The sequence below is a fragment of the Cetorhinus maximus genome, chromosome 12 (genome assembly GCF_964194155.1).
Source record: "Cetorhinus maximus chromosome 12, sCetMax3.hap1.1, whole genome shotgun sequence".
In the NCBI taxonomy this organism is placed as follows: Eukaryota; Metazoa; Chordata; class Chondrichthyes; order Lamniformes; family Cetorhinidae; genus Cetorhinus; species Cetorhinus maximus.
Window position 1 is genome coordinate 77,512,040 of NC_135890.1, and position 15,615 is coordinate 77,527,654.

General features: G+C 42.5%; 1 protein-coding gene across 2 annotated transcripts in view; it reads right to left on the minus strand.

Annotated features, from left to right (window-relative positions):
* Positions 1-5,468: 5,468 nt before the first annotated feature.
* LOC144687607 (transmembrane protein 233-like) overlaps positions 5,469-15,615 on the minus strand; it is a 46,122-nt gene continuing 35,975 nt past the window's right edge. Inside the window, exon 3 of one of the 2 annotated variants that reach the window (XM_078553945.1) lies at positions 5,469-5,746. In XM_078553945.1, the coding sequence (XP_078410071.1) occupies positions 5,741-5,746 (6 nt within the window). In that variant the 3' untranslated portion in view covers positions 5,469-5,740. Of the gene's footprint in view, positions 5,750-15,615 lie in introns of both variants that reach the window. The other variant, XM_078553944.1, reaches the window with a different exon arrangement.

Below are 15,615 nucleotides of genomic sequence, written 5' to 3' on the forward strand. Positions count from 1 at the left end.
AGCAGATAGAAAGAATCTGTTCCCATTGGCTGAAGGGTCAGGAATTAAGGTCATTGACAAAAGAACCCACAGCGACATGAGTGGTTAGGATCTGGAAAGCACTGCCTGAGAGTGTGATGGGGACAGATTCAATCATGACTTTCAAAAGGGAATTGGATAAGCATGTGAAGAGAGAAAATTTGCAGGTCTATAGGGAAAGAACAGGAGAGTGGGACTAGCAGAGTTGCTCTTGTAGAGAGCCAGCATGGACATGATGGGCCAAATGGCCTCCTGCACTGTAACCATTTGAAGATCCTATTATTGAATGGTCAAGGCCTGCAATGTACAATACCTCCAAAATTGAATAGGATGAAAGTCGGGCTCAGGTGATGCCGACCTTGGTTTTTTTCAGTCCTTAGGTTGTAGGTGGAAGAGAAACCTACACTGGCAGACTTGTGATGAAGGCCCTGTGTAATATGATGCATCTGACCTACAAAGACACATTTACCACACTAATGGGTAATTATAGGTCTGATCCAATGTTATCATGTGGAAGTGATTAACCACAAGAGGACACTGGGTATGCTGAATTTTTTTTGAAATTACAAATGTATTTCTTCCGTTCTTATCTGAAGACGTCCTGCCCTCACTTAACTTCCGTATGTATGCTTCCAGGAAGGACACTGGAGCCAGAAGCTTTGGCTGATTGATCATTTTCCTTAACCTGGGGCTCTGAAGCCTATTGGAGTGACCCTCCTTCTGCTCCAGCTGAGATCAGCTTCAGCAAATTATTATTGATACAGCATTTATAAAGAAAGGAAGGACACATTTACGTGACATCTTTCACAAACTCAGGATGTGGCAAAGTGCTTGTAGCGAAACACAACAGCCAATTTGCACATAGCAAGATTCCACAAACAGCAGTGTAATGAATGTGTTTTGTGTGGTGTTAAATGTGAGATAAATGAGATTGCAACAGCCTGATTGAACAGCTGGAGAGGGGGATGAAATGAGGGACAGGTACAGGGCTTTTTGCAGCAGCTAAATAAATAGCTGCATTTTCGCTCCCCCCCCCACCCCGAGTTCTGATTGTCCTGAGAAGAGATGCCAGATTGACAGTCTCCCAGCACTGCATCCCACAGGACCTCCCATCTGGCTCTAGCATGCTGTTTAAAGAATGCTCTCCTAACATCTCTTGCGCTCTTGGACAGGTTCTAAGAAGATATTTGTTGTCCGACTTACATCCGCTCTGCCTTCTATCCGTTATCTTTTCCTGCTACCCGGTTACTGCTCCTCTGATCTTGATTTTTCTCATCTCAGTTTCCTATTCAGTCTTTCTCAGGATTACAAAACTTCATGGGGTAGAGTATCAACTTGTCGACTGACTGTAAAACTGTCATTGCAGTTCAGCCGCCTGTTATCAAGTTTAATTTCCATTGAAATCAATCAAAATAAGTCAGCCAGTTTCTTGATCAGCAATTATGGTTGTTTTCCACTTGGGTGGGTGGGTGGGGTTGGCGGTAACTTGAAAATGTCTCCCTCAGCCCCTTTTGGTCATCTTGCAGTCTAAAACCTTTGAAAACTCAGGCTTAGGGATGATCCAAACTTTATTTCATGATACATCTCCTACCTTCTGCCCTAGTGCCATAGCTCATCAACCAGGTTACTCAATGAAACAACCCTACTGAAAGTGAGTGAGATCATTATGATAATTATTCATTGCTCTGTGACCTTTGAACAGATTGTGGTCATAGAGGATAGATACATCCTCACCATGGACAGTTCGCACTGGATAGGTCACTTCGGAAATGATAAGCCAAAATTCTTCTGCAGATACCTTTCCTAATATGAGCTCGTTATTTTTTTCACCTAATTCTCATTGCGGATGTTTTAATATCACACATGAAGAAGGAGCCCTTTGGTGAAATTTAAGAGAGCTTATTCATGTAGATCTGTCTCATGTGGCATGAGTCAGAGCTTTTGGATGTGGAGAAGTACAAGATAAAGTCAGACGGGCAAATCACAAGATGAAAGAATTAGTGGTCTTGCATAACAAAGCTGGGTAGCATCGTCAAGCATCATTCTCTCTGCATCTTCACTATTTAGGCTCAATGGACTTGCCTCCTACACAACTTATTTCTTTCCCAGGACAATAAAACTGTAGAAATAATAGTTTTCTCCAGATCTCTCTTCAGACTGCAACAGTGGCTACATTTCAAAAGTACTTCATTGTGAAACTCTCTGGAAAGACTGAAAATATGAAAGGCACTGTATAAATACATGGCCCTTCTTTCACCTGACAATTTTCAGACTTGGCATCACTGGATCACTCCATCCAGTGGAACCTTGTCGTCCTTCAGATGTTACACAGTGAGTCAGAAAAGAAATTGGCAGCTCCCTTTCATCAGTTCAACTATCAGCATTTCAGCAGAAAAATCATTGGACATTCTGAGACCAACAACATCGAAGGCTTATGACTAACAAATGCCGAACTCTGCACAAAGTGTAAGAAATGATTTGCTGAAATAGCCACCAGTGAGAGGAGATATATTTAGACACTATGGTGAATGTCAATCAGCTGTGTTCTGAATCTGGGGACCTGGTCTTTCAGTGTCACATGATCCAACCTCCCAGATTAATATTGGATAGAGAGAGACAGGGTACGTGGAAGCAAGCAGCCAAGGATGGTGGTTCCCTCTTTTAATCTCTTCACTCTTTTTCTTTCCAGAGACTCTGCAGCTAATAGTTGAAGGTAATAAAGTTGGAATAATCTGAGCAAAAACTCACTACATCAAGCCTGCTAGTGTTGAAATGTCACACTTTTATACTTAAATACCATTATTCTCACTCTGTACACCCATGTGTCCATTTTTCTCACAAAAGAATGTTAACTCTTAAGTTTGAACATTTACAATTTAAATACACGCTGACTATTGCTATTTGTATTCAGCTTATGAGTTGCTGAATTTTTCTGCACTGGGACATATTTCCCTATATTTAGCTGAGTCAACGATAGGATTACATATCAAAATACAGATTCTAACATGTGCAGAATGCACCTGTCCTCATCCCCAAGCTGTCACTGACACCAGTGCACAAGCTGACAACAGCAGTTCTGCATCTGTTGCTGCCAGTAACAGGAGGTGCCTGGAGAGAGGAACACATGCTGCTTCTCCACTATTGGGACACAGAAGTCTGCAAACTGATGTTCCTGTAGTTTCTCCTTTCACTATATCACAGTGCACAGTTGTTTCAATAGCCATGGAACTGTCAGCTGTAGTTCAGCAGTCTCACTCTCAGCTGAGTCAGAAGGTCATGAGTTCAAGTCCCAGTCCAGAGACTTAAGTACATAATGCTAGGCTGACGCTTAAGTGCAGCTCTGATGGAGTGCTGTGCTGTTGGAAGTGCCATCTTTCAGATGTGGCAATAAACTGAGGCCTTCTATTGAGGCGTAAAAATCCCAAAGTACTATTTTGAAGAAGAACAAGGGAGTTATCCAGGTGTCCTGATCAATATTTATCTCTGAATCAGCAAGATTCTCTGGCCATTTTTATATTGCTGTTTATGGGACTTTGGCATGCACAAAATGGCTGCAGCATTTCTACATGGCAGCAGTGACAACACTTAAAAATATTTAATTGGCTGACAAGTGCTTTAGGTTGTCCTAAAGTTATTAAAGGCATCATATATATATTTGATATGTATAGGCAGCCCTGCAGATTTCAACAGCATACAAAAGACATTTTTTCATTGTCTGGCACCATGAAATTACTTCAGCGACTTTTGTTTCTTGTAAATGAAGATGAAAACCAGAGGAGTGGATGACTCTGTCTGGTTTTGCTATCTTTTAAGCTTCCTAACCTCTAAGTGCTAAGTTTAACTGTAGTGGCCCCACTGCTGCTCTAGGTGATATTGCCTAATATAGACCGACAAGTGGAACTGAGGCCCTCATGGTCTATACGGCTCATCTACTTATTGGGTAAACTCACCAAGTCAATAGGCAATTTATTTTCCTCTGATAACTGGGGTGGGGGTGGGGGGGTGGTATTCCTTCAGATTGTTCACTTATCTACTCATTGCCTGTGGCCATTAGAACATTCTTGGTAAGCAAAGTAGGCCAGCTGAGGGCAGCCAGCAGAAAACAGCCCTCTACTTGAAATTCAACTGACTGAGGTGAAAAGGTCAGAGCAACAAGCATCCCGAGGATTCACCAAACGAGGCAATCAGGCCCAAGTGACAGGTAGCTCTGTGACTCAAGCCTCATATGCACAATATTCATTTTCAAAGAAAGGATTAATCTCTTAAAGTTTTGTCTTTATTTCATTATCACTAAACTGTACACCCTTTTTCTAATATGTACCAGAGTCACCGTTTTATTTACAAAAGACATTTTTGAAAAAGTAGATAAATATCACTTCACCCGACACTGGAAGAGGATTTAATTTGAGAACATGAAACAAGAATAAGGCCTTAAATTTCATTTCCTGTTATAATTTTTTCTTACCGCAGCTCTCTCATTGCGAAGAACATGACAACTGCAGAAGCTACATAAACGGCAAATATATTCACTATATAAGACCAGTAGCTATCTGCGTATATGGATGAATTTATTCCATACAGCAAGATCTGACCTTCCACTGGATCATTAATTGTGTAGTCATTAACATTTCAGTAAAACACCATGGTGACTGCATGAAACTTTCATATAATGCCCTTTTGAACTACAAACCTATTGGTAGAATTATATTGTCCTTCTAAACTCTGTCTTTCCAAACTTGGGTTCTGGCTGTGAAGAGTAATTTCTACTGTATGACGCTGGGGTGAAGTGCTGGGGATTACAGGTCTGTCACTAGTGCTGGTAGTATGTTCACCGCGTGGACTGAAGTGGTTCAAGATGAAGGCCCAACACCACCTTTTCAAGGGCAAATAGGAATGGGCAGTAAATATTGGCCATCCTGGCAATGTTCATATCCTGAGAATGAATTTTTAAAAAGCACTGGGAACAATTTGAGTTGGTGAATTGAGCAGCATGTAAGGTGCACATTGTCATGCGACAGGGTATTTGGTTGGTTTTCTGTTGGCTGTTGATATCAGTGTGCGACTGGCATCACTGGGTAATGCACCTCAGTAAGTTATGTGCATTAACTACTATATAGTTACACAAACATACACACCTTGAGATTGAGCTCTTTGTTACATACTGAAATCACTTCCTCTGCTATCTTCACAGTGTCTCTGGCCTATTTATCTTAAAAATGTGGTTGTACCTCTGTTAAAATACTGATAGGAACTTGGTATAAACTTGATCAATGTCATGTGCTAACATTGTAAGAGCTGACTTTCAAAGGATTATCTTTCTACTAAGATTATTAATAACACAGATGATGACATCCAACCATACAGTAAACATACTGAGCGGGTCACACTATCTCAGAAACGATGTGATCGCCTGCACATGGGAATCTGTTTCTGCACAAATTAGTTCTGGAGCGTTAAGTATGTAATGAGATCTGATATATTTTAAAATAACTTCCGGAATTGTTATTGCTGCTCAGGTATTTCTGTGTTATCCAGCTGCCAGGTTTGATGGAGAAGTCTTTCATGAGCTTCCTGATAGCATAAAGGTTTGAAATTCTTTCACTTTTCTCTTCCCTGATGAAAGGACGTAACTGGTTTTAAGACTAAAAAAATCCTCCTCCTTCATCTCTCAGGTTGTTGCTGGTGAATTTCCAAATCTGTTAATTTTCCTTGGTTTGCTCGATCACTGCTGCTGCAAACAAAGGCAAAACAAACAGATTAACTAAATGAGAAAAAAAACACAAATATTGGAAATCTAAAATTAAAACAAAAAATACCAGAAATTCACAGCAAGCCAAACAGGGTTCTGATGTAACAGAGGATTATGACTAAGCAGGAATTTTGCCACTCACCAATGCACTTACTGTGCATTTCCAGTATTCTCTGCTTTTATTCTATTATAGACTGTAGTATTAACAAACCAGTAACAAATACATTATTTCCACATAAAGTATGTACTTATCAATAAAAGGTTGCAAGATATTCAATAAGCAAAGTCATTCATCCCATCCTGTCAGATCCTACAGACCCTATTCCATTGTTATGTAAATTAATCCAGTATTCTATTCTCCACTACTTTATTCCACTACATTTCATTTAAGGATCATTGTTCTGCATAGAACTCCCTGGCTAGTCCTAAATATGTCTTTTACTAGTTTAAGTCTTTCAACATCCTGGGGATTACCAATTAACCAGAAACTAAACTGGACTAACCATATAAATACTGCGGCGACAAGAGCAGATCAGAGGCTCGGGATCCTGCGGAGAGTAACTCACCTCCTGACTCCACAAAACCTGTCCACCATCTACAAGGCACGAGTCAGGAGTGTTATGGAATACTTTCCACTTGCATGGATGAGTGCAGCTCCAACAGCACTCAAGAAGCTCAACACCTTTCAGGACAAAGCAGCCCGCTTGATCGGCAACCCATCCACCACCTTCAACATCCACTCTCTCCACCACCAATGCACAGTAGCAGCAGTCCGTACCATCTATGAGATGCACTGCAGCAACTCACCAAAGCCCTTCGACAGCACCTTCCATGACCTTAATCACCTAGAAGGACAAGGGCAGCAGATACATGAGACACCACCACCTGGAAGTTCCCCTCCAAGCCACTCACCATCCTGACTTGGAAATATATCGCCATTCCTTCACTGTCGCTGGGTCAAGATCCTGGACATCCCTCCCTAACAGCACTGTGGGTGTACCTACACCACATGGACTGCAGCGGTTCACAAAGGCAGCTCACCACCACTTTCTCAAGGGCAACTAGGGATGGGCAATAAAAGCTGGCCCAGCCAATGAAGCCCACATCCTGCGAATGAAATAAAAAAAGTTCCCTTGTCTGTTTTATTCTCTTGCATCCTGTTTATCTCATATAACTCTATCAAGCCAACTCTCAGGTATATGATTTAGCGTAGGTGTAAAAGGACAAACCAGGTGTGAAAGCTTTCAGTTGGTGGATTGGTCAATTTTACTAAGCTGGCATGTGATTTAGGAAAAGTGTACTGGAAACAGCGACTTGATGGTAAATCAGTGGCACGGTAGGAGGCATTCATGAAGGTGATAGTAAGAGTTCCAAACAAATATGTTCCCCCAAAGGAAAAGTATGGGACTCCCACATCCCAAATCTAAAGTCCTTTGGATGTGAAGGAACATGCAGGGTAGAATAAAGCAAAAAAGGGAAACTTATGTCAGATACCAAGAGCTCAATATTGTAGGAAGCCAAGAGGAATATAGAAAGTGTAGGCATGAGATTGAAAAGGAAATCAAGAAAGCAAAGAGAGCACATGAAAAATATTGGCAAGAAAATTCAAGAAAAATCACAAAATGCTTTATAAATACATAAAGAGTAGGAGGATAACTAAGGAAAGAGTAGGGCACAATAGAAACCGAAAAAGGTAACTAGTGTGTGAGGCAGAAGATGTGGGCATTGTTCTTAATGAATATATTGTGTCAGTCTCCAGAAAAGAGGGGGTGATGTGGACATTGTAGTTGAGGAGGAGAGTACAGTATTTGATGGGATAACATAGTGAGAGAGGAAATATTAAGGAGTTTAGCATCTTTGAAAGTAGACAAATCGCCAGGTTCAGAAGAAATGTATCCCAAGCTAATAGGAGAAGCAAGAAAGGAAATAGCGGAGGCTTTGACTATCATTTTCCAATTCTCTCCAGCTACAGGCCTGGTGTCAGAGGACTGGAGGACATTGTACCATTGTTTAAAAAGGAAAGGCTATACCAAATAATTACAGGAGAGTAAATCTAGCTTTGGTGGTTGGCAAATTATTGGGGGAAAAAATCATGAGGAATAGAGCCTTAATTATTATTTAGAAAGGCACAGATTAACCAAGGATGGTCAGAATGGTCTTGTTATGAGAAGGTTGTATCTGACTAACTTGATTGAATTTTTTGGGTGGTCACAAGGAGGGTTGATGAGGGTAGCATGTAATCTACGTGAATTCTAGCAAGGCGCTTTCCAAGGCTCTCCGTGGCTGACTGGTTTGAAAAATAAAAGCCCATGGGATCCAAGAGAAAGAGGCAAGTTGGATCCAAAACTGGCTCCATGGTAACAAAGAGTTAATGGTTGATGAGTGTTTTTATGACTGGATGGTTGCTTCCAGTGAGGTTCCGCAGGGCTCAGTACTAGGTGTCTGGTTTTTTATAGTATACATAAATGATTTAGATTTACATGTTGGGGTATGATTAGAAAGTTGCAGATGGTATAAAAACTGGCCGCGTGGTTGATAGGAACAATGCTGTAGACCGGAGGAAGGTATCAGGAAGGTGGGCAGAAAGATGGCAAATGGAATTCAATCAGCGAAGTGTGAGCTAATGCAGTCAGGGAGGAAGGCAAGGCAAGGGAATAGACAATAAATGGTAGGATACTGAGAAGTGTAGAGGAGCAGAAAGGCCTTGGGCTGCATATCCATAAATCCCTGAAGTTAATAAGGCGGCAATAAAGGCAGACAAGATCATTTAATTTATTAGACAAGGCATAGAATATAAGAGCAGAGACTGCTATAAAACACTAATTAGATCACAGGTAGAATATTGCTTACAATTTTGGCCACCACATTACAGGAAGAATGTGATCACACTAGAGAAAGTACTGAGGAGATTTATGAGGATGTTGCCAGTAGTGGAAAATGTTAGCAATGTGGAAAGTTTGGATAAGCTTTGGAACAGAGGAGGCTGAGGGGAAACTTAATTGAGGTGTATAAATTATGAGGGGCCTAGGTAGAGAAAATTATTCTATTTCCCTTATCAGGGATGCCATTAACTAGGGATCATAGATTTAAAGTAATTGGTAGAAGGATTAGATGGGAATTGAGGTGAATTTCTTTTCACTCAGAAGCTGGTAGGGGACTGGAACTCACTGCCATTGGTTATCTGCTTGAAAAGGAAAACTTTACATGGCTAAGGGAAAAGAGGAGAGTGGAATTAATTGGATTGCTCTTTTAAAGAGATGTCACAGGCACAATGGGCTGAAAGGCTTCCTTCTATGCTATATGATTCTATGAATGTACTGAGTCACTAAATAGTCTTGATTCAAGTTTCCTCCGTCCTCCACAGAAGGATTCTGATTCATTAAGGCCTGAATTTTTGCTAAAATGGAGAGGTCTGAATCCGGACGTCCCATCCCTGAACCCTCCGCCATTTCACAGGGGGGAATGGATGTTGGTTCTAAATAGAACATTCCTGGTTTATGGAGGCAGCTGCCCATATAAATCAGCAGCTGCCTTCATTAATATGTGATTTTGGTGAGGTAGATGTCTGAAACCTGAAGTGTACAGATTATACCAGGTAAGAGCAGGTCTGAACCTCGTGGATTGGTTTGGATTGCCAGGGTACCCTTTTGGAGAGGTAAGGTACCCTGGAACACCTTTGGGAGAGATAAAGCACCCTTGGGGAGAGGTAAGGAACTCTTTGGGATAGGTAAGGCACCCTTTATCTAGGTCAGGTCCACTTTAGGTTTGTTAAAAGTAGACATGATGTGTGTAAAATGTGCAGAAACTCATTGGAACTGTCAAGCTGTTAAAGAACTGTCAAAGAACTGTCAAAGCTGTCAAAGAACTGTCAGTGTGTCAAAGAACATTCAAAGCTGTCAAAGCACTGCCCAAGCTGTCAAAGAACTGTCAAAGCTCTATCAGACTGTCATAGAACTGTCAAAGCTGTTCAAGAACTGTTCAAGCTGTCAAAGAACTGTCAAAACTCATTGGAACTGTCAAGCTATTAAGGGATTTAACTCTGCTGGGCTTTAAATGTAAAAAGTTTGGGGTTTAAAAAATCAGTGGTTGACATTTCACTCTGTTGACATAAACCTAAGAGCTATTATTTGTAGGATTTGTGCCGCATGACTGATTTTACAACCTAGCCTATAGTAGGGTGCCCATTAAGTAAGTAGTTTGATTGTCAGCTCCATGTGGTTATATAATAGAAATGTTTGTTTTCATAAGAGATTAGTTGAAGGAATGTCAGTGTATTGAATGTTATTTTTTATCAACGAGAGTATTTTTAAAATAGTGACATCATCAATAGACACATAACTTTATTTTCTATAAGCATGTCAACTGTTAAAGCTGTCAAAAAGCTGTCAAGCTGTCAAAGAACAATCAAGCTGTCAAGGAACTGTGAAAGCTGACATAGAATTGTCAGCGTTGTCAAAGCACTGCCAAACTGTCAAATCTGAGAAAGCACTATTAGGTTGTCATAGAACTGTCAAAGCTGTTTGCCCATGGTGGATACTAGGTAAGTTAGCATGGAGTGGGTAAGGGCAAATGATGATGGGTAGGGCATAGATTGGCATGAACTGGCATTAAGTTGGCATGGGAGCTATAAAGAGCCATGTGGATGAGTGGGGGCATAAGGGGTGGGTAGAGGGGCATAGGGTGGCATTGGGTGTATGAGGGGGTCCATAGGGCTGAGTAGAAGGATATAGGATGGCATGGAGGGTATGTGGGGCCAGGGGGGTTGGGTGGAGTGCATAAGGTGCATTGGGTGTATGAGGGGCTATAGTGGTAGGTAGACAGGCATTGGGTAGTGTGGAGGGTATGGGGATGGGTAGAGGGGCATATGGTGGCATGGAAGGCATGAGGGGCCATGGTGAGATGAATGGGGGCATGAGGTGGCATAGGTTGGCACAGATGAAGCATGGGAATGTGTGAGGAGCTGTGAGTGTGGAGATCTGGAGGGCTGTTTTATGTTTTAATCATTTTTAAAATATCTTCAACAAAGTGCCAACATCTGCCCAGCCTACTCTGTACCTGGCGGCGTCACACTCATTCTGGGCATTTTGGGGGCAGTGGGCTTGGCTTGTAATCCAGCCCACCAGCCCCCACATCATTCCCCCCCACCCCAGCCACCCCCCAACCAAAATCTGACCTTCCAGGCCTCTTTTTCCCAGGTCAGATTTGCAGGGCTGGGAATTGTCCTGTCTCTGCGCTCCCGACCCAGGAGTGAAAACCTGGGCAGACTTCCACGGACACCAACCATCCTGTGGTACCTCACCCGGATGACCATTCTTTATATGTGATCACAACATTCCTGAATCACAGTCACAATCTTGTAGCTTATGAGTTCCAGGTCAATATTTCCTCTTGCTCCTTTCATACCAGTGATTGGACACCACATAAGTTCATTCCTGTTGTCACGACTCGCTGGGGATAGTGCGTTGTAATATCAAGCCCCATTGTCCCCGAGCCATGAAAAATGCGAAAAAGCTTGATCAAATTGGGTTGCCCCAATTCTACCTAACTGTTTAATTTAGATTAACTGAATACGAGCACCAGGTTTGTAAACTTAATAAGTAAATAACTGTTTAATGAACAAACTGTCGTTAACCAGTGGCAAAAGAAAGAAATAAGAACTGCTAATATCTAACACTATAACCTAAACTCTACCCCTTCTCAAATCCCTATACATATAGATACAAGATGCAGAAGGCACACAAAAACCTGGATTTTAAGGGTGGGATAAAACAGTTCAATAGCACCAATTCCGGATACAGGACTCGATGGGTTGATTTTGATCAATGTCTTTCAAATTCCTTTCAGTTCTTGTTGATGACACAAGGTGGTCTTCTAGCACTTTCAGTATTTAGTTCACTGGTTGAGCACCTGCCTTTCAATGATTCTAACAGAGAAAGCCAGCTAACTATTATTGTGCAATTACTGGAATCTTCCACACACAGGAGAAAGAGGTTTTAGGTCTTGTTCCTTTCAGGCTAGGAGCTATTCTACTCCACTGCTACCACACAAACACTGGTCACCTGGTCAGGAGCCAATTAAACATTGTTGTCAGGCAGGAATCCTTTCCGGCACCATCCTGTCTTTCATGGACTGCAACATTGTGTATATCTCTCATCCTGTTCCAGTGGACATGTCTCTCAAACTGCAGCCATTGCAATCCCAATCCATAGTCCAACAGAAATAAAAAGATATGTTCCTTACACTGTGAATTAGCTTGGACCCAGTCAGCAAGTGTTTGTCAATCTTGTTGAATAATGCTGTGTCTGTTTTCTGAGTTGTATAGGCAAATTGCTCTGTGTAGCCTACATAAGATTGTTGAAAGCCTTAATTGGGAACCACAAGTGATGATTTATTTTCTGCTTGGTTATATCAAGCTTAAGGTAGTTTTATAAATAATCTTTAACTGTGTTTGTCAGAATGGCCGCCTTCACAGTGCTCTGTACGGTTCATTTTTTATCTAAATATCACTTTGCTTGGCATCAGTCTCATCAGTCATCATGAATTCGCTGACTGACAGGACATCATTAAGGCAGCCATTGACAATGGGCTGGGATTTTATTTTCCCAAATTGGGTGCGCTGTCCAACACCCCCTCCTCCCACACACCCACCCCCGCCATGCTGATAAAGCAAAATATTCAACGTGATGATGTTGGGTTGGCAATCTGGTATCTGGTGTTATCACAGCAGTCTCTGGTAATACGGAAGGTGCACAGGTGCCGAAATCAGCCCATCCGCCATTTTGACATCTTTTTTAAAAATTCATTCATGGGATGTGGATGTCGCTGGCTGGGCCAGCATTTATTTCCCATCCTAATTGCCCTTGAGAAAGTGGTGGTGAGCTGCCTTCCTGAACCGCTGCAGTCCATGTGGTGTAGGTATAACCACAATGCTGTTAGGAAGGGAGTTCCAGGATTTTGACCCAGCGACAGTGAAGGAACGGTGATACATTTCCAAGTCAGGATGGTGAGTAGCTTGGAGGGGAACTTCCAGATGGTGGTGTTCCCATCTATCTGGTGCCCTTGTCCTTCTAGATGTAGCGGTTCTGGGTTTGAAAGGTGCTGCCTAAAGAGTCATGGTGAGTTCCCGCAGTGCATCTTGTAGATGGTACACACTGCTGCCACTGTGCTTCGGTGGTGGAGCGCGTGAATGTTTGTGGGTGGGGTGCCGATCAAGTGGGTTGCATTGTCCTGGACAGTGTCAAGCTTCTTGAGAGTTGTTGGAGCTGAAGTCATCCAGGCAAGTGGAGAGTATTCCATCACACTCCTGACTTCTGCCTTTTAATGACATTTTAAAAAATCTTTTTTGCTCCTTGAATCAGCAATAAAGACTGATTATGACGGCAGAGGGGCCTTTACAATTCTAGACATGAATGTGGCATTACCCCTCTCCCTCATGATGCCTGGTCTACAGCGCTGATTCTCAGAACCCACAAGTTAGGTATTCACACTGAGATGTGATTCATATTCTATTGTGAATGTAGCTGCAACAAAAATTCATCACTACATTATCATTTATATTAACACAAAGCCACAAGATCTGACTATATTGTGGCATCTGAAAATAGGCATGAGAAACTGGTCCTGATGATAACTGCAAGATTAGAATAGAGCAAGGCGAAGGGTTTGTGGTCGGGAAGCCAGCTCCCTAGGCTCCTATAATTGGCCTCCACACCGTAGGGTGGCTGCTATTGGCTGCGACGCACTTTATTCGGCGTGATGAAACAGCAGGGGCGGGAGCGAGGGACCCCACCTTCCTGGATCCACCTCCCTCACCCGCCCTGTAGCGTAAAGTCCTGCCCAATGTTTTAATAGTTTGCTAACAAACTTTGAAAATATTTTCCAAAGTTGAGCTGCTGAATGAAGTCTTCAACTGAGGCAGCAGGAGTACATCCAGATCTTTAGGGTCCCAAGGGTGTGCTGAACAATTAGGGGAAAAAAAGCACCTCAAAGTTCTTCCGTTAGTTACTTTCACAAATGTTATTTTGTTTCCATTTCTTTCATCTCTGTAACGTTAGTCACTCCAACTATTATCTCTCCTCTTTGCTGCCTGATCCAAGCTTTCATTACCTACAGCTTGGTTTCTCCAATAGTCTCCAATAACCCAGCTTCTATTTCTAACTTGTCAAGAACTTTACAGCCCACACCACTTGGAATTGATTCTGAGGATTTGGGTATCGCTATCAAGGTCAGCATTTATTGCCCATCAGTAATTGTCCCTGAAAAGGTGATGGTGAACCTTCTTCCTGACCTGCTTCAGTCCGTCTGGTGTTAGATGAGGAGTTCCAATTTGATCTAGCGGCGATGAATGCTGATTTACATCTAAGTCTGAATGATTTGTTAATTGGAAAGGAACTTGGTGCTGCCCTTGTCCTTCTAGGTGGTTGAGATTGTGGGGATGAGGGGTGCTGTTGAAGGAGGCTTGGTGAGTTGCTGCAGCCAGTCCTGGGCGGAGTACGTAGCGCAGGCACAGTACACCGGTGGTAGATGTTTAAGGTGGTGGTTGGAATAACAACCAAACTTTGGTTTGGATGGTGTCGAGATTCTTGAGTATTACTGGAGTTGCACTCATCCAGGTAAACGCAGGACGATATTGTAATCATGCAGTCAGTGGGAGGAAGATTGGGCAGTGCATACAGCCGATTCACTATCACTATCACCCATTGTGCATTTCTCCCCATCCTGACTGCTGTTGAATTATACTTTCAATTATTATTACTAAGGATTCACTTCTGTGACCTCAACATCCATATCCCCTCTGCCTTTAATGACTATACCTGGAATTTATCAGGACGACTTCTATCCTGTATAACATCATTAGAAATTCAGTGGATGCCCTGTTTACGCGTGCGGTCGGATTTTCCTCCAAAGTTGTAGCAGAGCAGGAAACTCCCCAGGGCAATTTCACCCCACTGACCTCCCCCACCAGCCCACCCCACCCCACCGCCCCCACTAACCCCCGCCAAGAATTTTCCTCTGTTCTGTAGATTCTGCGTCTAAATGAGATTGCAGTTTGTTATGAGATTTTTAATATATTGAAGAGTGCACCTATCCTGTCTGTGCATCATGACTGCCGGCTTAATGGCATTTCTGGTGGTGGCGTGGCTTTCATTGTAGACCGTTTCCGCAGCTGTACTCAGGTTCTTGGCAGGACTCCTGAGCTGAGTCTGAAGAGGAGAGCCCTTGTTGTCCAGTTGCCAGCCAGTAGATTGACAGCCTAGTTGGAACAAAGGCATCACAGAGGCCTGGCTTGATAAATGAATTATGACTCCTGCCAAGGAACAAGGCTCAAACCAGCTTGTTGCACTGCCTGCAGTTGTAAACCACAAGGAGATGATAGTGTAGTGGTAATGTTACTGTGCTAGTAATCCAGAGGCTCAAGGTAATGCTCTGGGGACATGGTTCAAATCCCACCATGGCAGCTGGTGGAATTTAAATTTAATTAATAAATCTAGAATATAAAACTAATTTCAGCAATGGTAACCATGGCAGATAAACCAATCTGGTTCACTAATGCCTTTTAGGAAGGAAATCTGCCATCCTTACCTGGTCTGGTTTATATGTGACTCCAGAACCACAGCAACGTGACTCTTGACTGGCCTAGACAGCCACTCAGGGTAAATGGGGATGGGCAACAGATGCTGGACTTGCCAGTGATGCCCACATCCCCCCAAAAAATCAAGTTTAATGTTGAGGAAGTGTAATCTCGTTTTATTCAGGAGGATGTCAGGATGGTGATGAGTACTTTACAAGGCAATCTGATTGCAGTCTATGGAATCTTGGAGCCCGGGAATCCTGCAATGTGGGTGAAG